The sequence below is a fragment of the Brienomyrus brachyistius genome, unplaced genomic scaffold (genome assembly GCF_023856365.1).
Source record: "Brienomyrus brachyistius isolate T26 unplaced genomic scaffold, BBRACH_0.4 scaffold44, whole genome shotgun sequence".
Classification (NCBI taxonomy): domain Eukaryota; kingdom Metazoa; phylum Chordata; class Actinopteri; order Osteoglossiformes; family Mormyridae; genus Brienomyrus; species Brienomyrus brachyistius.
In genome coordinates this window covers 1272112-1295676 of record NW_026042319.1, presented here as the reverse complement: position 1 = coordinate 1295676, position 23565 = coordinate 1272112, and the positions used below count along the sequence as shown (strand labels likewise).

Sequence of the window (23565 nt, the reverse complement as noted above, 5' to 3'; positions counted from 1 at the left end):
GCATGCGGGAGGTTTAGTATAATTGGCCAGGGGAGCCAGGCAGAGCTCGGCCTGCCACCCTGGCTGGCTCACACAGCTGAGGAGGCCTGAACATAGCTGCCTTTGTTTGGCGCGTTCAGGCCGGCTTAATTCAATCTGAGCAGGCAAACTGGGACAGGAGACAGATGGGATTAATCCATTCAAGAGGACCAGTGGAGGCCTCTGACCCCATCCGGTGACTGATGTCCTGCCCCTTAGGTGAAGAGGAACCCAACTAGTCAGCCGAAGCTTGTACTTTTCTTAGTGGGGGGGGGTCATTCATAAATGCATGCAGGAATGACGGTGTTGTGGAAAAAAAAATTAAATAAAGCATAGTCCTTAATACTGACAAACACCACCCCCAACCAGACCAGTGGAATATTCCATAGGGGGTTCAAGGAAGCATGAAGCATAGAGGTAGGCATGGGAGCCACCACCAGTCTGTGTGGGGCGGGGGGGCTTCACCCCGTGGCATTAAGCGTCGCATTTAATGGACAATAAAACCCTTTAACGGCTTGGGGAGAAGCTGAAGTCGGCTGTTATTGGAAGACAGGGAGAGCAGCGAGCCGCTGGTGTCTCAGGAGACGAAGGCCCCCCCCACCCCCCTTTTAATCTCCTGTTCTCGAGTGCTGCGCTGCACACAACTGGAATCGATGCATCAACGTTAATTCGGCAGACAGTTAACCGTTTAGCGGTGCAGAGCGGACAGCAAGGATGGGCTGGTGTGGAGGAGTGCGGGGGGGACGACTAGCAGTGGACAGGAAGCACCCCCCAGCCCCCCGCCCCACCTCACGTGGGTCCAAAATTAGACTCCATCCTAGCTAAGGACTCCATTCATCTCCATGCGACCGATCAGGTCAGACCGGACGGCTTTTGCACGACTGCACCCTGACGTGCCCCCCCCCCCGTTTGCTGTGGTCACGCTCCAATACTTATGACGCACTAACTGTCATGTCCCAATTCTAGGCACACTCACGGGGGGGTGGAGGAGGGGAGCCCGAATGACGGACGGCAAGGGCAACGGCCGTCTCCGCGAGGAGGATTAATTGAAAGACTTGCGAGCAAACAGTCAAGCGGTGGGGGTGGGGGTGGGGGTGGGGGCGGTGCTGCACTGAGTCAGGGAGGGGGTGGCCGAGGTGCTGGCAGGCAGAGGAATCAGAGCACAGCTAAAAGAACGAGATGCGTGCACTTATGCATGCGTGTGTGAGAGCCACTTCACGTCTCAGAGGATCGGGCTGGAATATCTGGCAGCCCTGTGTCTCCATGGGTCATTTGGGGGAGGGGGGGTTATTTGGGGGGGCTGCCAGGAACCGCAGCAGGTAGCTAACACAGCCCCCCCATATCCGTTAGCATTTCAAACACACAGGCGTCAAACGGCGCCGTGTCACAGATCTCATCGCAAACACTCCTGTCTCCGTAAGGGAGGGGCGGTGGTGGGGGGGGGGGGGGGCATGCTGGGATCACGGTGCAGTCACAACACGCTCCAGCAACCCGCCTCAACATGGCCCACCCCTCCCAGATAAGGCCAAGTTGTACGAGGGCCGGCGCCAGCCGCTGCGCAGTACTCACTGGGGCTGCGCAGAACTCACTGGGGCTGCGCAGAACTCACTGAACTGCGCAGTACTCACTGGGGCTGCGCAGAACTCACTGAACTGCGCAGTACTCACTGGGGCTGCGCACTACTCACTGGGGCTGCGCACTACTCACAGGGGCTGCGCACTACTCACAGGGGCTGCGCACTACTCACAGGGGCTGCGCAGTACTCACTGGGGCTGCGCACTACTCACTGGGGGCTGCGCACTACTCACAGGGGCTGCGCACTACTCACAGGGGCTGCGCAGAACTCACTGGGGCTGCGCAGTACTCACTGAGCTGCGCAGAAGCCAGAGCATTTAGAAAACCAAGATTAAAACAAAAACAGGACAGATGAGAGGCTGAGGGCCAGGCTTCTCCTCTGGAACGTACATGTTACATCGGTGCTAATGCAATAAAAATAAAACAGGGAGATCACGCACGCAGATGGACACACACACACACACACACACACACACACGCACACACACACACACACACACACAGCAGGGTGTCGGGGGGGGGAGGGGGCTCTAAGCTTAAGATTATACTCCTAAGCAGGGGCAGAACCGCAGAAGATTACAGTACCGATAAATCAGGCGGGGGGGGGGGGGGGGGGGGGGTAGTGTGCGGAGCCGCCCTGTTCATTATGTCCCGGCCTCTGGGTTTGGCCCGCAGGCCCGGCGTGTGGGATCTGAGCCCCCCCCCTTCCCGCCGCAGCCTCGGGGAGCCGCTGATGGCTTATCGCTCGCTGGCAGTTACAGCAGTGCTTCTTGCCCGGGGTGGGGGAGGTGAGAGGTACGAAAACAAGAGGCTGAACGCGGTGCAAAGGCTGTCACACGCCCCCCCTTGCCATCTTAAAGGGGGCCACTGGCATGGCCCAGAAACATACCCACCCGGGCTGGGGGGGCTTAACCGATGCCACCTTGGGGAGCTATTAGACTGTAATTACTTAGCAAGACCATCCGTGTGCACACACACACACACACACACACACACACACACACACACACACACACACACAGACACACACAGACACACACAGACACACACAGACACACACACACACACACAGACACACACACAGACACACACACAGACACACACACACAGACACACACACACACACAGACACACACACACACACACACACACACACACACACACAGACACACACACAGACACACACACACACACAGACACACACACAGACACACAGACACACACACAGACACACACACAGACACACACACAGACACACACACACAGACACACACTCGCACACACACACACAGACACACACACACACACACAGACACACACAGACACACACACACACACAGACACACACACAGACACACACACAGACACACACACACAGACACACACTCGCACACACACACGCCTCGCACACACACACACAGACACACACGCACGCCACGCACACATGCCTCGCACACACACACAGACACACACTTGCGCACACACACACGCCTCGCACACAGACACACACACAGACACACACACACAGACACACACTCGCGCACACGCACGCCACGCACACACACATGCCTCGTACACACACACACACAGACGCACGCCACACACACACAGACACATGCACACAGACACACACATGCCACGCACGCACAAACACAGACACACACACACACACACACTATAGTGACGAATGGGTGGCAGGAAAAATCCATATCTATATTTAAACAGTCCTCCCCATAACCCCTCTCAGCAGAAAGAGTGAGCGAGCTCAAAAAGGGGAGATTTGCATATAAGAACGCCAGTTTCGGGGCGGGGGGGGCAGGGGGATTGGTAGTGATTGTACACACAGCAACTCTGGAGGGTGGGGGGGCTGAGGACAGCGGAAAATGTGGCTCAGCCCACCCGGGTATGAGTTACCAGAGCTGGGGGGTGGGTGATTCCCACTATAACCTCAGGGTCTTACTGCAACCAACCAACACCCCCCCCCAGAAGCACACTCCTCCAAAGCGTGATGCCAATTAAGGGGTCCAGCAGCAGGACTTCCTTCCCAGAGCAGAGCGGCACGTGGCGGCAGCTAATGGGCTAAAACAGCTGCTATTTAGCACATTTCTCACAAAGCACCTTCAGTGGGGAGATTCATTCAGGGGGGAGCACTTCTCAGGTAACTGATAGAGCTTTAATGGCAAAGAGCAATTTCACCTAAGAGCTGGACCGCCGGAGTGGCCTGGGGTGGCCACACACACACACACAGCCTCTCATCTACAGGCAGCTGGGAACGGTGGCACACAAAGGCAAATTCTGTGTGAACGGGGTTGGGGGGGGTACACCAAAAACGGAAAGAGAGGCACACGCACACCACCACCCCCCCCCTTCCTGGCTGGTTAATTTGGACTGTTCTGGAGGCAGACAGAGCTAATGAACAAAGGGGGGGGGGGGGGTGACGACAGCAGGAAGGAAGGAAAGCCGGGGTGGTGCTGGGCTCGGCCGCGGCGAGAGCGAGCGGAGAGAGCGAGCGGAGAGAGATGGCGGCTGCACGTGCCTGTGTGTGGGGGCGGGAGGAAGGGGGGGCTGCAATCAGACAGTGTGGCGGGACGTGGAGGCGGGACCCTGGACCCACCCGGCGCTGTGCTGTCCCAGTAAACAAGACGGGCCCTCAGAGTGGGTCAGCGCACTGACACATTGCAGCTGCTCCCCCGCCCCACAGCCCTTCTGTGGCAGCTGGCCCCCATGCATGGGGGGGGGGGGGGGCCTAGAGAGGGGGTGATGGCCGCTCACCATAAAAAGGCCTTTGAAACGTGACTTTTATTTTATGTTATTTTTTTAACGTTGCGATGCATGTCGGCATGCTGCTAATTGCCAATCGACTGTGACATCATCGCCGTGGGGGTGGGAACAGAGAATCAAGAGCTAAATTCTAGAGGTAAACTTCCGTGTACATCAGGATTGTAAACCGCCAGCTTCGGGATCCGGACCTGCCTCTCCACCCAGCGCACCCTGCGCAGCTAGAGAATGTTTATCTGGCGGCTTTGTGCCCTTTAAGCGGCGGAGCAGACTCTGACGTCTGTGACCAGAACGCTTAGCTTCCTGCGCGTTCCTCGCTACCCTTGCTGGATACGACCCGGGGGCCTCGTTTAGTCTGGGGAAAAAAATGACACGCGGGGGAGAGTATTCTGGGAGGCTGACCTTTAAACGAAAAACAGGGAAAATAACACAGGGAGGGCGGCCGCGTCCGTCTGGGCCGGGAGAGCGGCAAGGAAGGGGTTAAGAGCTGCCGGAGATTATACTGGAGCCGTGATATATGAGAGCGAGAGAGAGAGAGAGGGGGGGGGTGCGTCCGTGTGGCGCGGGTGTGTGCGCGTGCATATCCGCTAGCGAGCGCAGGCTAAGCGATCACGGCGAGCCTGTCGAGATGTCTCACATGTCACGCTCAGCCTCACGGAGGATTTAATGAGTCGAGGGTGTGTGGGGGGGGTGGGTGGCGGGGAAAGCCAGCAAGCCGGCCCGCCTGTGGTTACCACCTATGAGCGACACGGGGCGGGTGGCTCCCCGAGACACAGAGGGAGAGAATAAAAGCAGCCTGACCTCGTAGCCCAGGCGGGCGGCGCGCTGCAGTAGGGTCTCCCCAGCGTTCTTGTTCACGATGAGTCTTCGTGCTTCGGGGGGCATTGGGCGACTGGCAGGGGTCTCCGGAGGGGGGTTCCCGGCAGGCAGCGGTGACGGCTGTGAGGGCAGCGACTGCAGGGCTGTGGGAGGGGCGGCCGGGCACGGCGACGGGGGGCACGGCTTGGCTGGGGAGTCGTCGTAGTACGGCGGCGAGACAGGCCGCTTGGCCGCTGCAGGCCTCAGGGCGACCTGCGAGGGGAGGGAGACCGGCGGATGTGGGCAAGGCTCAGTGACGGGGGAGGGGGGGGGAACAGATTTCACATGCTAAAAAAAAACAACAACAACGGGGGGAAAAAAACAAACAAAAAGCAGCGTTTACATCCTGCCCTGCTCTGCGCAGACGGGCTTCCTGGATCGCAGACGGCGGGATCCTTGGGACAGGGACGTTTCTACGATTTCCTTCACAAACAGCAACAGCGCAGAGCGGCCTGATCGCGGGGAAGAAACGCAGCCATCCTGGCCTCGGGGGGGGGGGGGGTCCTTTTAGAGAGCTTAGGCGTGTGTGTGTGTGTGTAGGGGGGGTGTTAATTATTCCCAGGCACGAGTTCACGAGGCAGTGCAGTGGTGGGGGCCAAGGATACGGCCTGCGTTAATAAATGTCACCACTCCCTGGGGGCAGCGGGGGGGCAGGCAAAGCCGTTTATATCCCGGCGCGTCCTTTCATGTGGCCCGCTGCCTGCCCCCGCACCCCCCCCCACGTCCTCCATGTGTCACACGCCGCGAACCCCCATCCAGTCGGGTCGAGAGACGGCCCAATTGGACAGCCGTCACGCTTGGTTTTAGCGCCGGGGCCAGGGAGAGCGCACAGATCTTTAAAATCCTTTATTCTTTTTTTTGGGTGTGTTAAGGGTGGGGGGGGGGGCGGGGGGAGGGGGCTACTCGCGTCTCCTACTGTTTCGGGACAAATGTCTGAGGAATCCACTCGCCGCCAGGAAAAGGGCTGAAGAGGAACTAGGGCGACGGTTCAGTGGAGCAGGTCTCTCTGTGGTGAGTGGCAGCAGGGCGGAAAGCGGGGGGGCAGCCAGGGGAAGGGGGGGGCTGCTTTTGGCTGGGCCGCGGTTCTGGCAGCGAGCTCACGCGAGCGCCGGCGTCCGCCCACCGCGGTGGAATTACACGGCGGAGCAGCTGTCCTCGCGGCCCTGGCCGGGAGCCTCTCGATGTGGCGGGGGCTGGGGGGAGCACTCGGGGGGGGGGGGGGGAACTCGCACAAGTGAAAACAAGCCTTTCATTTGGCCTCGCCACAGTGACCCGGCTGCCCACGCAGCCCTGCAGACATGCTCTTCAGCGCGAGCACAAAGCGCCGAATTCAGCGGTGCACACCCCCCCAGGTCACCGCGACTGTTTTTTCCTACTTGTCTCCCCCCATTATGAAAAGAATGTACATTGTCTTGGGCAGGGGAGGGACCCCCAGCCAGACTTCAGAAGGCTTTCCATTGACCGCCCCCCCGCCTCTCCATGGAGAGATTGCGTTTCAGTGAGGGGGAGGGCAGAGCTCTCCGAACACAGCCCGGTTGGGGGGGGGGGACATGCATGACCCCAGATGCGTTTGGGCCCCACCCACCTCGTGCTCGGGTGCTGGCTCTGGCTCCAGCTGGGGGCAGTCCTCGGCGCCCCCCGATGTCCGGCGCCGCTCCTGCAGGCTCAGATGCTTGGTCTTGCACTGCCTCTTGCCCTTGGGCTTCTCCGCCTCGCTGTCCCGGGTTCGCTGCCTCCTGTCTAGCGTCCGCAAGGAGCCATCATCCGGGAAGCAGGGGTCTGGCTGGCCGGCCTGCAGGCAGGCACGCGGTGAAGCTGTGGGGGGGGGGGCACGCGTTAGCTACCAGCTCTGGGGGAGGGGGCGGCTCATGTGACAGGAAGAAGGAGCTTCAAGAAAAACAAATTGTACTTTTTCAAGCACTCATTAGCTAATGGGATCAGACAGGGGGGGGATGGGGGGGGGTTATCTCTAAAATCCCGTAATGCTAAGAGGGTTTGTACATGTGGCGAGAGACAGCCACCGTGTCAGAGATAATGGCAGGCTGTTAGAAGGCGGGGAAGGTGAGGGCAAGGCGGGATGTGGGGGGGGGAGTTGCCCGTGTGCCGGAAAGAGCTGAGCTGCGGCTCTCGTGACAGATGGGAGGCTAATGCTACCCAGCGCTGTGCATCGGGGGGGCTGACGGACGGAGATCCGGTCCCTGTTTCAGCACCTCGTCACCCCCCCCTCCCCAAAGCGGAGACACAACAAGGCTCCTCTGCAGACTGAGCTGCCTCCACTAACATTTTTAAGGAAATCCTTTTATGAAATGCAGTCATGAACCGCCCCCCCGCACATGTCCCACATCTGGTAAATTATTTATTGGGATGTGTCTTGGAGCGTATGCCGTTCCGAATGGAAAAGGAAAACCCCAAAGAGGACGCTGGGTCTGGGGCAGGCGAGCGATTCCCACACACACACAGACACACACAGACACACAGACACAAACACACACACACAGACACACACACACAGACACAGACACACACAGACACACAGACACACACACACACAGACACACACAGACACACACACAGACACACACACACACACAGACACCACCAGTGGCATGAAGCCTCCGGCAAGCCGTACGGGGTGGGGGGGAGGCAGGAAGCCGAGCGTGAAGAGAGCCCGCCCCCGCCCCCGCCCCCGCCGCGCGCCTGGGCCCGCCGTGTTTACGTTACCGCGCGTCCCAGTTAGCGCTGCTACATCTGCCTGCTGCATCAGTGCCGGGCGAGTCGGGCCGCGTCGCCCGCATCTGCACGGTGCCCGAGCGCCAGCTGCCTCCCTTACACCCCCAACCCCCCTCCCCAGCCCCCCCAGTGCGGCTGTGTAAAGCGCTCCTCCAACAGGGCCTAATTAATGCCCTACCCTACGCGCCCCCAGGGAAACCAGTTAAAAGATTGTTTTTTTTTTCCCTCCCCCCCCCCCCCAGTGTAACGGGCAGCAATCTGGCTCGCCTGCCTCGCCACGGCTCCAATTACCGCACGCACCTTGAGAAATCGGCCCACTTTACTGGCCCCACGATGGTGGTGGGCGGGGGGGGGGGATTTTTCCGGGAGAGGGAGATTTTCCAGGATCGCGTGCTGCCCCGAAAATAAATTCAACAGACATCCTCGGCTCCGCAGAACCACCTGACGACATGCTGTCAGTCAGAGATGGGGGGGGGGGTGGTGGGCATGCTGCATAGCGACAGCGTGGTTTGGGGAGTGTGATCGGTGCCTGTGATGCTGGGCCAAATCTCCTTACAGGGACTGGCTGCAGAAGAGCAGTGGGAGATGCTTCATTTCAGTTGGGGGGGCATTAGTTCACAAAAAGCACGACGGTGCCCATCTGATACGATCTAGCCACCTCCAGCGGGACTGACCATCAGCCGGGAGAGAGGGGCGGGGCGTGCCGGGAGAGCGGGGCGGGGCGTGCATGGAGAGCGGGGCGGGGCGTGCCGGGAGAGCGGGGCGGGGCGTGCATGGAGAGCGGGGCGGGGCGTGCCGGGAGAGAGGGGCGGGGCGTGCATGGAGAGCGGGGCGGGGCGTGCCGGGAGAGAGGGGCGGGGCGTGAATGGAGAGCGGGGCGGGGCGTGCATGGAGAGCGGGGCGGGGCGTGCCGGGAGAGCGGGGCGGGGCGTGCATGGAGAGCGGGGCGGGGCGTGCCGGGAGAGAGGGGCGGGGCGTGCCGGGAGAGAGGGGCGGGGCGTGCATGGAGAGCGGGGCGGGGCGTGCATGGAGAGCGGGGCGGGGCGTGCCGGGAGAGCGGGGCGGGGCGTGCTGGGAGAGCGGGGCGGGGCGTGCTGGGAGAGCGGGGCGGGGCGTGCTGGGAGAGGGGGCGGGGCGTGCTGGGCGAGCGGGGCGGGGCGTGCTGGGAGAGGGGGTGGGGCGTGCTGGGAGAGTGGGGCGGGGCGTGCTGGGAGAGCGGGGCGGGGCGTGCCGGGAGAGCGGGGCGGGGCGTGCATGGAGAGCGGGGCGGGGCGTGCCTTGGGCTCTGCCGCCGCGCGGCCCCGGAATGTCACGGCTCATTATCCCGTGCGCGTGGCGCAGAGTGCTGCCATTACAGAGACGGGCCCGCAGCAGCCAGCTCCTCCGTCAGTCACTTAAGACATTACTGCTGGCGTCTGTCCAAGAGGGAGGCGCGGCACGGCGGGAATCCACGCGCAGCCGCTGCCTCCCTCCCCCCCACGCGTTCTATCGCTTTTTTTTCCGCTTCTCTCGCCTTCTTTTTTTTCTTCACCCGACAGCTCGGAACGATTCAGAGATTCTCGAGAGCCGTGGTGAGCAGAGGCTGAGCGAAGGCTTGTGGGGGGGGGTGGGGAGTGGGGGGTGGGGGGTGGTATGCTGCGATCTCTCTCATTTCATGTTTGGCCTGTTTGTCTTCGTGAGCAATCCCTCGACCGGGTGAGTCAGAGAGAGGAAGCGAGGGAGCGATAGAGTGAGAGCAAGCGAAAGGTAGAGCGGCTTTTTTTGTTCTCTTTCCCTGATTGACACGGCGACGCATGGAGGCAGGACCTGCTCTCAGACAGGTCATGTCTCAGAGATGTGGCCTTCGCCGCCGCCGTAGTGCTCGGGCGGTCTGCCATTTCTGGAAGCTTCCAGCTAACAGTGGCGGGGTGAGAGAGAGTGTCCCTTTTCCGCTGGTCACGCCGTTTCCTTTCAGCGATTGAAAAACACCTTAAAAACGCTGACGCCACGTTTCCGCGTTAAAAAAAAAAAAAAGTTACATTTAGCACTCGCCAGAGTTTCAAGCCACGCCTGACAGGTCGGCCTCCAGAAGATCAGCTCCCGGCAAAATGCGGGGGGGGTGGGGGGGAAGGGAGAGAGAGACGAGGAGAAGGGAAGGGCACGGTCTGCGGCGGACGGAGTGGCGGCTTAGCGCTGCGCTGCCGTGACCTTGCGGAAGCGGACAGAGGCAGCAGTGGTGACGCGGCCGTACCTTGCTCGGCATCAGGGTCACGGAGTGCGGCATCGCACCAGCTCCTATTGAACTCTGAGCACTTCTTGGTGGGCCTCTCGTCCGGGGAACTGCCCCTGACCTTTCTGTCAGTGGGGTGGGCCTCCCGTCGGGCAAAGGCCAGGGGCGGGGGGACAACGGGCTCCCTTGGCGCCAGGGCCGTGTCAGCGCCGACCTCCGACCTTTCCCAGAATTCCAGGAGACACTGCAGGTGTGGCGGCCTGCTCAGCCTGAGGCCCCGCAGCTCGATGCACACCTTCAGGTTTCCCGTGTCCACCGAGACGGGCTCAGGGGGGCGGCCTGGTGCCCCCAGGGGCCAGTCATCTGAAGAGATAACACGGATTAATGAGGCGCACACACGCGCCTCCTGGGAAGTGCCGGAAGCCGGCATCACCACCCCGCTGACACAAAAAAATGACGGATAAACAGTTCGGGGGAAATGCCACCAGAAAAGCTGAAGCGAAAGATTTTATTTTGAATGATTTCCTGTCGTCTGCTGCGCTCTGTGGTTGTTCAGACAGACGGGGGGAGGGAGGGGGGTGGCGTTTCTGTCCTTTTGACCGCTGAAGGTCGAGGTGACGGTTTCCCCGGGAAGCAGGCCTCCGGATTGCCTCCTTCAGCACGCACACAGACGCACGCACACACAGGCAGACTCCTGGTGGATCCACTGGGGTTAAATTAATCGCGAGCTAAAGGTTGGAGAAAACATCCGGTTATATGCTTCCCTGCGATTCCGAAGTGAATGCTAATTCCAAGAATCTCACCTAGCACATCGCTCTGAGATGGGGGGGGGGGAAGGAGGAGGCGCGATGGGAACATGCAATTTGCGGGGGAGGCTTAAACGAACCATAATTACCAGACCGAAATACAAACGCTTCAATCAAGACACACTCTGGAATCCGTCCCTTTTGCGAGTCACAGTCATTCTCGAGCGACGCGACAGACCGGAGGAAAAAAGCAGGGTGGAGAGTCAGAGAGGGGCCCAAGGGTGCCCCCCCCATGAACGGGGGCACCTGTAACTGTGTGTGTCCATATGTGGTAGGAAGGCACACACACACACACACATACGCACGCTCGCACACATACACACACATATGCACACACACAGACATACACACACACACACACACTAAGACACGCATGGGTGCACACATACGCAAACATATGCACACATACACACATATACGCATACATACGAATACATACGCACACATACGCAAACATATGCACACATACACACATATACGCATACATACGCATACATACGCACACATACGCAAGCTCAAAGACAGAATCTGAGCCCATGTGTGGGAATTAAAAACGAGAGGAAGGTTAAAATGCCGGGGTGGCCACAGCAGCCCAGGCGAGCTTCACCCCCGGTGCACCATCTGAGACAAAGTGAAATTAGAATTTTGGTTGATGGAGCAGGCACGGGGGGGGTGTGCTAAGCCGACACCCTCTGTGAAGATGTCGCCTATGGGATTGACCAGCCCTGTTAAAATGTTTTGATCCCCTCCTTGTTAAAGGATTAACAGACCACCCCCCACACCCCCCCTGGCCGGTGAAGTGGAGGCAGGACTTGGGGGGGGCAGCAGTGTGTTACATACCCATGATCAACCTGGGTCTCTTCGCCAAGGAGGCCAGTCGCTCTGCTTCTTCGTCCCCCTCTCTCTCCTCCTCCTCCTCGGCATGTGGGCGCTTGCCGACGGGCACCAGCAGGGGCGATGGGATGGCCCCCACATTCCCGTCCCACTCCCGGAGAGGCGTGGTCTCGCCCTGCGGCGTGCACCGTTGCAGAACCGGCACGCGGTTGCTCCCGCACGCGAGGCGAACACCTGTGGGGGGGGGGGGGACGGGCAGCCAATCAGCTGATGCCTCGCCATCCTCAGAGGCGGGGCTGTCTCAGGCAGACGTAACCCGACCTGCACGCAGAAGGGCTTCCCAGAACCGTAACGGCGCAGCAGGACGGAAAATCCAGTCAAACAAAAACACAAAGAGCTGCCGCCGCCACCCCCCCCCCCCCCCCCCAACCCACCAGCCGGTCGTTTTTTCCAACTTTCACCACACCCTTCCCAACACAGCGCCGCGCTAATCTCCACTTCCCTGCCTGCCCCCTCCCTGTGCTGTAATTAGCCCAGAAACGTCATGACGAACCTGGGTCCAACACAAGCATGCCCTGGGGGGTGGGGTGGGGTTGGGGGAAGTGTTTGGCCCCCTCCCACTAAGTCCCTGGTGTTATGCTCTGCGCAGAAATGGAAAAAAAAAGAAAAGTGTGTTTCCCCTGGAATGTGTCAGTCCGGCCAGAAGCCGTGTGTGGGATCAAAGCCGGCCAGCGTGCCTTTCGGACTGTGGCTGAGGCTCACCCCCCCCACGGCGCCCATGTGAGGCACCCAGATGTCCCACAGTTCTGCTGGTCATGGCTTCCCGCCTCACGGACTTCCTCAGCTGCCACACACACTGCCATTTATTTTTGTGTTCATGTTATGGCAACGCCACGGCCAAGAGTAAGGGGGGGGGGGTGTTGAGAGGAGAAGGAGCGGGTGGCAGGGTTGGGGCGAGGCGGGGTAGCCATGGCAACCCCGTCCACTTTGCCCATAGCAACCAGAAAGCTTCGCCATCCACATGAAGGAAAAAAATGTCCGGCGATTGCTGGATGCGGAAAGACAAACAGAGCGCCTTGGGGTCAGTGTGGGATCAGCCTGGGGTCAGCGTGGGGTCAGCGTGGGGTCAGCGTGGGGTCAGCCTGGGGTTGCCCTGCTCCCCGCCATTGACTATCAGTCCTCTAGCTCGCCCAAACCCGCTTGTCAAGACTAGCATAAATTTGGGAGCTCTGGGAAAAGGACATGCATGACTAGATCTTATCTGATTGTTTTGTAAAAACAGCAAACAAATCAGATTTAAGGCAGGAATTTTAAAGGCGCTCGTAAGGGGTCAAGTGAAAGATTTCAAAAATATGGTAAGGTCTATTTTCTGCCGTCAGGCAGAGATGGGCGACATGCTGCGTCAGGATACGTGTGCTGCTGTGCTGTAGCCAGATGGCTGGCGTCACGCATATCCCATAATGCACCATCTCTCAGGGACCCGGACGGCAGACTCAGCATGGCCACTTGGTATCCGACCATAGGTCTGCTTGCTGAGACTCCCAGAACACACCCCACGCTTGGTCCTGAGCCCACGGGAGGCTGAGTGTGTCATTGTCACTGAGTGTGTTTCTACACCGTTTCCAGGGAAAGTGAAGGCAAACACCGGTTATCTGTGCACGTCCCTTGCCGTTTGGGTGGGCCCTGCCTGGTGACTCACTGCGCTGCCGTGTTGGGTGCGTGTGTGTGTGTGTGTGGGTGCGCACCTTACTGGAGTGTTGGGGGGTGTCGTGCCAGCTTGTGTACAGGAGAGAGAGGGAAGGGTCCAGTGTGTGTATGCATGTATGTGTGTGTGTGTGTGTGTGTGTGCACGCCAACATGGGTCCCTTACCATCCCTTTCCAGGCTGTCGCTGACTCTGCCTCTGCCTTGCTGGCTGTCGTCGACGGTGCACTCCCCAACCTGGCACTCTGCCAGGCCGATGCTCCCCCTCTCCTTTAGCTCCAGCTCAGAGAACCGCAACATGGCCCGCTGTAACCACACACACACACACACACACACACACGTGAGGTTCCGGGTGTGTCACTGCACCAGGACAGACACAGCGCAGCTTGCCATCCTGCCTCCTCCATCCAGCAGCAAACCGTCATGGCCAGAGCACCGTAAGTGATGACCCCCCCGTGGCACAATCCCCCCAGCCCCGAGACCGGGCTGCTGTAAACCGCATCAAAGCACTAAAATCTCAACACGTCCCCAGGAGCGTAAACAGCAGACCTCATAGCAAGGAGCAGGTCGGCATAAACCACTGCCCCCCCTGCGATAAGCCCTCTGCCTAGGTAATTAAAATGGCGGCTTAATGTATCTTTCATCACTTCAATGACATTTTAGCACTCAGACAAACCCCCCAACCACCGGCGCAGGGAATGTGTTGCAGAGGCGGCAATGGGAATAAATGCACAGCAATGGGACTAATAAGGCAGCTCCTGCACCGGTAACCCGGGTAACCACTCATGGTTAAAATTAAGCCCATTTAATAGTGTAACGGGGGGAAAGGTTCAAGTTCATAATTCCGATTCCCAAAAAAAAAAAACAGCTTTAATAGTTTTCTGTTCGGGGTCTTTAATTATAAAGCATAAAAATAAATGAAATCAGAAAGTAGACACACAAAGGCACATTCGCCGCTGGATCAGGACAGCGCGGGTAATCTCTCCCGCTCCGGCGAGAATTAAAAATCCGAGTAAACAAACGGCGCAGGCAGCAGCGGCTCGTGGGGGGGGGGGGGGGGAGCACATGCGGGTGAGTCACCCCCGGGGGGCCGCGGGGCTGCGTGTGAGTGATTAACGGTGACACAGAGGGTCCCGCTAATCTGTTCCAGGCGAACGCGGCGGGCAGCTTGCGCCAAGACATTTACGGGGTGTCTGATGCTTAAACGGCTGGGGGCAGGCGCTGCCCTTGTCAGGAGGGGGGGCTCCACATACTACCCCCGCTCCCCGGCCTCGGGCACACCTGCAGGTTAACCATGGCCTCTAGCAGTACAAACCCATGGGGTTTCTGCACTCGTGTTTTGTCGTATTAATCCCCCTCCCCCTCTTCTGAGAATGCTACAAACAGTCCGCAGGCTGCCTTTGTGACCATGGCCGGCCTACTGAGTGACAGCAGACCTGAGCTCTGAGGACGCCTGTCAGACGCGTGCACCCTTTGACAGAAAGACTCCCGTGTTTTCCAGTGACTAACCTAACACTAAATCTAAAAAAAAAACGCCTCTTTTTTTTGGTATTTTCCACAAATTTCATAAATTTTCCACCCTTCCCTTCTCTTCTCTACACCGTCCAGAGCCGTCGCCTGCGGAAGCCAGCAAGACAGAAGCATGCAAACCATCCCTTTCTGGCTCTACGTACAAATGGTGACAACGCTCGAGTCGTGACTGAAAGGTTGCCAGGTCAAATCGAGGCAGGGGCCTCACCACAGCAGAAAGCGGGATAATTAATCTTTAAAAAGCATTACTCAAATTTTAATGAGCTGTACGTCTTTGGAAAAACGTGTTAATTAAGCAACAAAAAGATTATAATGACAATAGTAAAAACAAAAATAGTCAGACACTCACCTGCAGGGCACGCTGCTCACGGCTCAGCTTGCTGGAGTCTGTGTACAGCTCATTGGTGACGCACTTGAAGCGGTCACCCACGTACCCTGAGGAGTTGGCAATCCTTTTCGCCAGGCTCGACCTCCTGTTCTTGGAGGAGCCCCCGTCGCTGTCAATGTTGTCCATGTGAGACTCCAGGCTCTCGAAGCCCTGGGCCACCAGATCCGCGTATTGGGGTAGACCGTGCCGTTCTGGCCGTGAGTCGGCCTCGTCGGCAGTCCGGTCCCCGGAGGTCCTGGCACAGCGCAGCGTCTGGTGCTCCGCCAAATCCGGCAGGGGGCTCAGCCCCGAAAGACTCTCCTCGCCCGTGCTGGGCTCTGGTGAGCCGTACCGCTGGCAGGCAGCCAGCGGCCGAGGCGGCTCCAGGAGTCGCAGTCCGCCGCATATCTCCGGCTGCCTCTCTGCCTCGGTCGGCTTCTGCGGGGCACAGCCGCCCCCAGCGGTCTGTCCAGATAGCAGGAGCTGCATGAGCTCCGGTTCGCTGCCACTGGGCCTGCTGGGATCTCCTTTCCTGATGCAAGGGATGACGTGTTTGGTTATCTGAGCACCTCCATCTGTGTCAGCCTGAACCAGGTCGATACAGACCATCTTCTCCTTCCCGGCTGCCAGGGGCTTGTTGGAGCGCTTGGCATCATGGGCCGCGGACTTGTCCACTTCCCTGTACGCGACGTCACCGGCTTCCGCCGCATGGCGTGCCCTGTGGGGCATGTCCTCGCCCTGCAGGGATTTCGCCGGAAGGCCAGAGCGTCGCTCTGAGCGCTCGCCGCTCTTGGGGTCCAGTGTTAGGTGCGGGGACATCAGGGGGTGAACCATCTCACGGGAGTCGTAGGTCAAGAAGTCCCCGTGGCCAGAGGGGAGTCTGTAGGGGAGGCTGGGCTTGGGGGTTAGGCGGGGGGGATACAGACTGCTGCTGCTCAACAGAACGGGGTGGGGGTAAACCGGCCCCTTCCCTGGCAATGGTATGTGAGGAAGGGACAGGCTGTCGGGGACGGAGTAGGGCAGGTATCGATTATAGGCCAAGGTGGGAGGTAGGAAGGCCTCGCTCTGAGACAGGTAGAGGCGGCTGGGGGCGTGGCCATTCTCCAGGTGAGGTGGCTGCGGCTTGTAAACCACATCCTGGGTTTCGGCCTTCTTAGGCACCTTCACTGCCTTCCCAGAAGACGATTGGCTGCCTGTGTGGACAGGGGCAGGGCCTTTCTCTGGCTTGGGCCAATCAGCATTCACATTGGGGGAAGGGGATGCAGATGCAGGTCGGCTGGTGGAGGTGGGGATGGTGGGGGCCGGCTGGGGGGCCGGGCCAGCATTGGGCTCGCCAATGCGGGGGCAAGAGGAGCTGCGCTGCTGTGGTGTGACGCGCTCCAGATTCTTGTTTTTGATGACGGACGGGGCTTTGCTCTGGCCGGAGTCCGGGTGGAGGACCGGGGCGGGAATGGGGACAAGGGCGGGTGCCGGGCCGGGCACCACCCAGGACGAGTGCAAAGTGCTAATGATTTCGGGCCTCTCACAGGGTTTGGAGGGAGCGCCTGCCGAGGAGGGGGAGGGGGACATTGTCTCCTTCAGAAGCTCCCGGCTGGGTGGCAGCCCATAGCAAGATGAGGGGGAGTGACCCAGTTTGGCAAAGGGTTCTAGTTTTGGGGGAAATCCATTAGGAGTTGCTCCAAAATCCATCTTGGCAGACAAATCCAAGGGCTTATCTGCAGGGTCTTTGGTGGGGGGCTGCTGAAGGTGCTTCTCAGCCGGCTTGGAGGGCGACCTGCTGGGCTTGCGCTCAACCCCGCTAACCCGGTGCTCTGTGCCTCCTTCCTTCACCTTGGATTTGTGGCCCCCGCCACGGGTGGGAGAGGAGTGCTCCGACGCCATACTGGTTATGTAGTATGGATGGGGAGCAGATGGCGAGGAGGACGAGGAGGAAGAGGAGGACGATGAGGAAGCGGGAGGTCCCGGTGGGAGGGGCTTCTGGAAATCCATGTTGCTCTCCATGAGGGGGGGTGGAGGTGGGATCGAGGTCTGCGGCCGGGAGATGGAGATGGGGGACGGGACCGAATCCGCAGAGAGGCCACCGCCACCAGCGGAGCTCTTGCCAGACGCGCGTGCTGGCTTGCTGCCGTGGGATGGGTGGTGAGTCTGCGGCGGCTGCTGGTGCAGCTGCTGACCGAAGGCTGACGGCTCGTGGTGGATCCTGGGTCCTAAACTCTGCAGGCTGTTCTCCTGACAGTGCACCAGCGGGGAGAGTGCGGCCGGGGCTACTGTGGCTGTGGGGATCCTCATAGGAGGCGCCAGAGGGGAGGAAATGGGAGCCGGGGGGTATGGGGGCATGTAGAACAAGCGCTCGGAGCCGGCTGTGTTGCCCCCGGCGCCGCAGAGCGACTGGTACGCCAGGTGCTGTGGCAGGAAGGGGCTGGGCTGGGAAATGAAGGAGGCCATGCTTAGCGTGGGGTACTTGCTGGGCTCCAGATAGGGGTACATCCCCGCATCTCCATAGGGGTTCACCCAGGGCAGGTGCAGGTAGCTGCTGCTGCCGTTCAGGCCCAGCTCTGGGGACTTGTCCGCTGGCCCCACGCGCCGGTCTAGGCCCAAGGTGTCCCCACCGCTCACGGGCACCAGGACCGGCTTCTGAAGGCCGGGAGGAGGGCTCTTGTAGAGGCCCACATAGCCGTTGGCGGGCTTCCTGCTCTCCATCGAGACGTCAGGCTTGTAGTGCAGGTCGGGGAGGCGATCGCCAACATATCCCAGGGGCAGTGCTGCTCCCTCCCGGGCCTTGTCAGCTGACAGGGCCCGGATGCCCGGGTAGACCATGCCTCCATGCACGTGTAGACCCTCCCTCATCAGACCGCTGCGGTCCATGCCCAGCGCAGCGAGCGGGTTCATCCTGCAGGCCGCACTCGCATCGACCTGCAACAGAGCCCGAGGGCCAGCGTTAGATAGGTTAATAGGACGGCCCCTCCCCTTCTTACTGGTGCATTCTGGGAAAATTCATACACTAATACTTAGACGCTGAAATTTAATGAGCATTTTTAAGTAAAATGCCACAAATATACTAGAAAAAAAATGTTTAAATTACTACATGGCTCCTCATCCCCAAACTTCATTTAAAAAAAAAAAAAAACGACGCATACACAGGAAAAACTGAAAACAGGAAATAGAGGGCATGAAGGTCATTAGAGGCCGGAATTGTATTGAGGACGAGAGGGGGAATGCTGCCTGTGGTTTTTTTTGTTGGGGGGGGGTGGGTGCATAGATCCGCCCAGCCCATCTCCGGCTGAAGGGCTCGCGTGGAGCACACCGGTCAGGTACACACTGGAGATCACTAATGCCAGGAAGCAGATTAATTACGTGTCCTGCTTGGCTGCAGCTTGATCCATTTCAGATTTTATAAGCTGCAGGCCCCATTTGCAAATTGCGCCAGCAGCCCAGAAGATCAGTAGATTGTAATCAAATATGTCCGCCCTCGCCGATGCGCAGAGAAGGAAAAAGGTGGGAGGGTGGCCGGGCGTCCCAGTGCGGCTTGGGACTAAAGGAGGCGATTGATAGGAGGATGGCTTACCATGCTGTGTGTGATGTGGCTGGCGTCCGTCAGCTCCAGGCCACTTTTCTGGGGCTCACCATCACTCACGGCAAGTTTCCTGTCATCACCAAAAGGGGACACGGACTCTGTTACGGCCGTCTGACCCAAGCGAAGCACTAGTCAGAGGAAGTTCACCGCGAACGCAAACACAGACATCATCGTGTCTGGCGCGTGACCCCGAGGACCAAGACAGGCTTCTGTGTTTCACGTTCCATGTGGATCACCCACCCCCCCAAGCACAGAGACCTTCTAAATGACTGTGAAAGCAGCCCATCTCGCTCAGTCTCGGATGGAAATATTTTTTAAAAAACACCCGTTATGGAAGGGAAACACCAGGTCAACAAATGCGAGGAGAATGGATGCGTTTGACCAAGCCGGAGGGTCCTGTGGAGGTGGAACCAGCGGCCAGACCCCGGGCTCATCACGCAGATGCGGTTCGGGACACGCTATCGCAGGGGCGCTGATAACACACACCTCGGAGCCGGATCTCATAATCTTGGGAGGAAGTGGGGGGAGGCAAAATGGCTGTCATTTGCCAGAGGGAAAATTTTCATCATTGCTGTGTCGAGCCAGATTCAATCACGGTGAGGCCCGGCTGGGGAAATGACATGAGAGAAAAACCATCGAGGGCCCAGCAAACGCGGCTTCTGTTATTGATGGCTATACGGGTGCAGGATTTCAATAATGCAGGCCTGTCCTTATCTTCCGACACGGCCGCTGTCGCTGTCAGTGCCGCAGGATTGGCGCTGGGGTGGGTTGGGGGGGGGGGGGGGGTGAGATGGGTGGCTGCTGGGGGGGTTGGTGGTGGTGGGCTTCACGCAGACCCGTTACATCTATCACACCGCCGCCACCATCCCTCCCCACTCCAATTAAACCACCAGGCTCCCTTTGGAAATGAAAGCACAGCGGACCCTATTCTCATTCCCTCTGCGAACCCCCCCCCCCCCCCCACCGTCACCCCCCCCCCCCCCCCACATCCCAATCCCACCCAGCCCCGGGGAGTAACTGTGCTTTGTGGAAGCGCCGGCATTGAATCACGCTCCACACACCCTTTTCTGTACCCTCCTTGACCTTAGCAATTCAGCCAGTCGGCAGTGAGAGGGAAGATTACACATCACAACCTTTTCGGTGGGGGGGCCATTTATCCCCCTCACGACGGGAAAAAAAAATGTCTTTTACTGGGCACCAATAACTAATCCTCCTTAAAATGAATGAAGTAGTTACCTTAATTTACATAATGCACTTACGGTTTACAAAAACACACACTGCTCCTCAGTGTCCAAGTAGATCTAAACTGTACTTTCAGTTGTAAATATATTCAAATTTAGTTCTGCAACAAGAAGCAATGGTTTGGCTAAAGAAAATAAGACCCGAAAACCGTTTTTGTTATTTGTGTTTTTTTTATTATTATTATTATTATTATTAAACTTTATTTGAATATCCAGTAATTCTCCTTTTTGTCAAGTTCTGATTTTGGAGCCGCTTAATGCCAGTGAATAAACATGTAGCGCACGCCCGACTAGCTGAAGATTGACACTTTTACTACCTATTGTGATTAATTTTATCAGAGTACGCTGGTAATGCGCAGTAATTAATTATTTTCCTACTGTACCTCCTGCAGTGGATAAAACATGTGACGGGTGTGAAGTAGACACGATGTCTGTGGGGGCTGTGCCAACCCTGTCCTAACATCGCATATTTACCATTGTCCGGAGCTCAAATTTACTGCGCAAACAAAAAATGCGGCAGGAATTAACATTTGAGTCAAAACAAAAAAATCCGCACCATTTTTCTGGTCCATCCAAAAGAACAATAATATGAAACGTGGAAATACGTGAAGTTCGCCGATCCTCTCTAGTCATCACGAACATTGAAAAGCGCCCCAAAAATAAAATGAATTTCACATGGCCGGACGTAATTACTTGGGTTGGGGAGGCAGTTGAGGAGGGAGGGAGATGGGCAAAGGGTGGGGTTAGATGCTGATAAACGACGTCCTCCCGCAATACCTCTTTTAGAAGAGAAACGCGTCTGTTCCCCAACGCTGCCCTCACTGGCAGTTTTAAATCCCGGCACGCCACTTTTATTGCATTGGCCTAGAGTCCATTAATCTCCTGCGTTTGGCGACGTTCCCGTGTCCGTTATGGTTCCAGCTCAAGGGAAGCTTTAACGCTTCAGGCTAACGGTACCTAATGTTATTGTGATGACCACACGAGTGGACTTTGCTGTCAGGACCGGGCCGGCGCGATCCCGTCACACAGTTCTGTGGAACGATATCAGGGAAAATGCCGAGAGTAACAATTAAATGTTTTTAGAAAGAAAGCACACCGTGCAATCTCTAAGAAAATAAAACAGAGAAACAGTCTGACGGTTTTTGGCGCATATTTTGGTCAAAATTAACAGCCAACGGCAAACCTGGAAGGATCATCTGTCAAAGTCTAACATCACGTAATGAAACTAACATACTCCAGAAAACAACACTGATGCTATCGCACGTCAATCGTAAACCAATAATATTACGTTTAAGATGAATCCTTTTGTAGCCATATCAAAAACTTAATATGCAACGCCAAGATCAGACAGATACGGTGGAATAGACGGGGGGGGGAAGGGACACCAACCTGTCTTCATTAATCGCACACGTGTGGACGCGCTCATTGCCCATCCAGCTGTGAAATGTTCCGTACAGGGGTGTCGCGGAGAGCATGACTTCTGCTCGTCCACACAAGGCTTGCTTCTGAAAAACAGCAAAGTCAAAGGAATTCCTAAGAAATATATCATGCTAAGGAATTTTGCAAAGTTTCCCTCCAACTTACAAAAAAAACCACTAAACCAAAAAGCAATTATACTATAATGCGCCGATTTCAATTACACAAGCCTATTTGAGTAGAATGACTTGAGTAGCCTATGCATAGCCTATTCAAAGGCGGAAAATTATGAAAGAAGACTGGACAGTCACTTTGGCCCACGAGACACGCAGGGTGACAGAAATGTCTAATTCGGCTGCAAACGGGCTTGTGTATAATTTGTGGGAAAGGGGCCCATTATCACGCGAACACCAGGCCGGCGTCAGTCCGGCTCCGCGCTGGTAACTTTAAAGTGGAATGCGCAATATTTCTCACAAAGATCTCCCTTAAGTCCGTGTTGCTTTCATCTTTAAATACATCACGCACAGCACAGATGCAGATTTTACTTTCCTAACATTAATTATGTGGATACAGAACTAATATTCAGTATGCGCTTCCATTAAAAAAAAAAAAAAAAAGTTATCGTGCCCCTTTCCCAGTTCTCTCCTTTTTAGAGGACAACGCCCCGAATTTCCCTTTCGTGTATCGGCTCTTTAAGACAAACAATTTTCGGTCGATTTATGGTTTCCAAGAGCAGTAAAGCCAGCCACCGCGTAACACTCAGGTGTAAAGTTTAGGCTCTGCACTATGGCAGAAGGCTGTGGGGCTCCGGGCCAAAGGGGAGTCCGGAGCAGCAGAAGGAAAGGGCAGTGAAGGTCTACGCCCAGCTCCGCTACTAAAAATAGTTTCCGCAACAAACAACTTAGTCTTCATCACAAAGCCCTGGCAATCGGTAACGCAAGTAGCCTACTTTATGTATATATATATATATATATATATATAAAACAGTAAAACATTATTTAATCGAAAATGATTGATTATGCTTAGTTATTGTTATAATAGTTAGCTTCAGTTAAAAGGTCTGATCACCCAGGATCTAAATGAGGGGACGCGCGGAAGAATGAGTAAATAATTCATAAAATCCGTTTAGATATGTGGCGTCATAGGCTTCTTATCACAGGCCTTATCTATCTGGCGGCTGCCGCGGAATAGCGCGTATGGGGCTTGTTCCAGCCTCCCTCTTGTTACTGATCTTTTTGGTTTTATCAGCCCCTGTGCCGTTTCAAAGTGGCGCGCTTTGATGAACAAACTCTGCATCACGGATCATTTCCTTTCAGTAGCGTCATTGTTTTCCCCTGGCCGCCATATAGACGGGTCAAGGCTTACTTGAAATCTCCTTTAAAAGGATAAACTGGTTCGTTGTGTATAGCGCGGAATATAAATCGCAAAGTTTCGCAAAAAAGGTTTGGCTGTCAGTTTGCGCCAATACGTCGGCGAACGCTCTAAACTGACCGCGAGTTACTATAAAGTCCGTGGTCTGACCACCCATCCTGACCAGTGAGTGTCTCCAGTTAGTTTTGTTATGGAAGAATGGAGCGGGGTGGCTGTGACTGTATAGGACCCCATCCATCACGTCTTGTGCACTGGAAGACCTCAATGTCAGTCATTCACAGTCACGAAACAAGGTGCTCACTTACCATCGTTGTCAGTAGAAAGATGTTATAAATCGTCAGACCTTAAATACTTAATTGTAATGAATAACACAAAGTACGTCAAATCACGTAAATCGACATTTCAGATCCAATAGAGCTAGAAGGGAAATATCCTGGCATGGATCTTCTTTTTGTATTAAATTGAAACGTTAATTATTCTACCGCAATCGAATAGATCTGAAACTAGGAAAAACGAGGATGACCAATCTTTCTGCTGTTCTGCTCATTGGCATTA

The 23565-nt window shown here is 56.8% G+C and overlaps 1 protein-coding gene across 5 annotated transcripts in view; it reads right to left on the bottom strand.

Annotated features, from left to right (window-relative positions):
* Positions 1 to 23565, bottom strand: part of LOC125722889 (BCL-6 corepressor-like) — a 40092-nt gene that overhangs the window by 9021 nt on the left and 7506 nt on the right. For 2 of the 5 annotated variants that reach the window (XM_048999123.1, XM_048999122.1), the window contains 8 exons: positions 21613 to 21728; positions 18974 to 19052; positions 15391 to 18321; positions 13679 to 13817; positions 11815 to 12042; positions 10190 to 10531; positions 6815 to 7044; positions 5173 to 5442 (listed from right to left, as the gene is read on the bottom strand). In XM_048999123.1, coding sequence (XP_048855080.1) covers positions 5173 to 5442; positions 6815 to 7044; positions 10190 to 10531; positions 11815 to 12042; positions 13679 to 13817; positions 15391 to 18321; positions 18974 to 19052; positions 21613 to 21698 — 4305 coding nt within the window. In that variant the 5' untranslated portion in view covers positions 21699 to 21728. The remainder of the gene's footprint in view (positions 1 to 5172; positions 5443 to 6814; positions 7045 to 10189; positions 10532 to 11814; positions 12043 to 13678; positions 13818 to 15390; positions 18322 to 18973; positions 19053 to 21612; positions 21729 to 23565) is intronic. The other 3 variants (XM_048999124.1, XM_048999125.1, XM_048999126.1) reach the window with 3 other exon arrangements.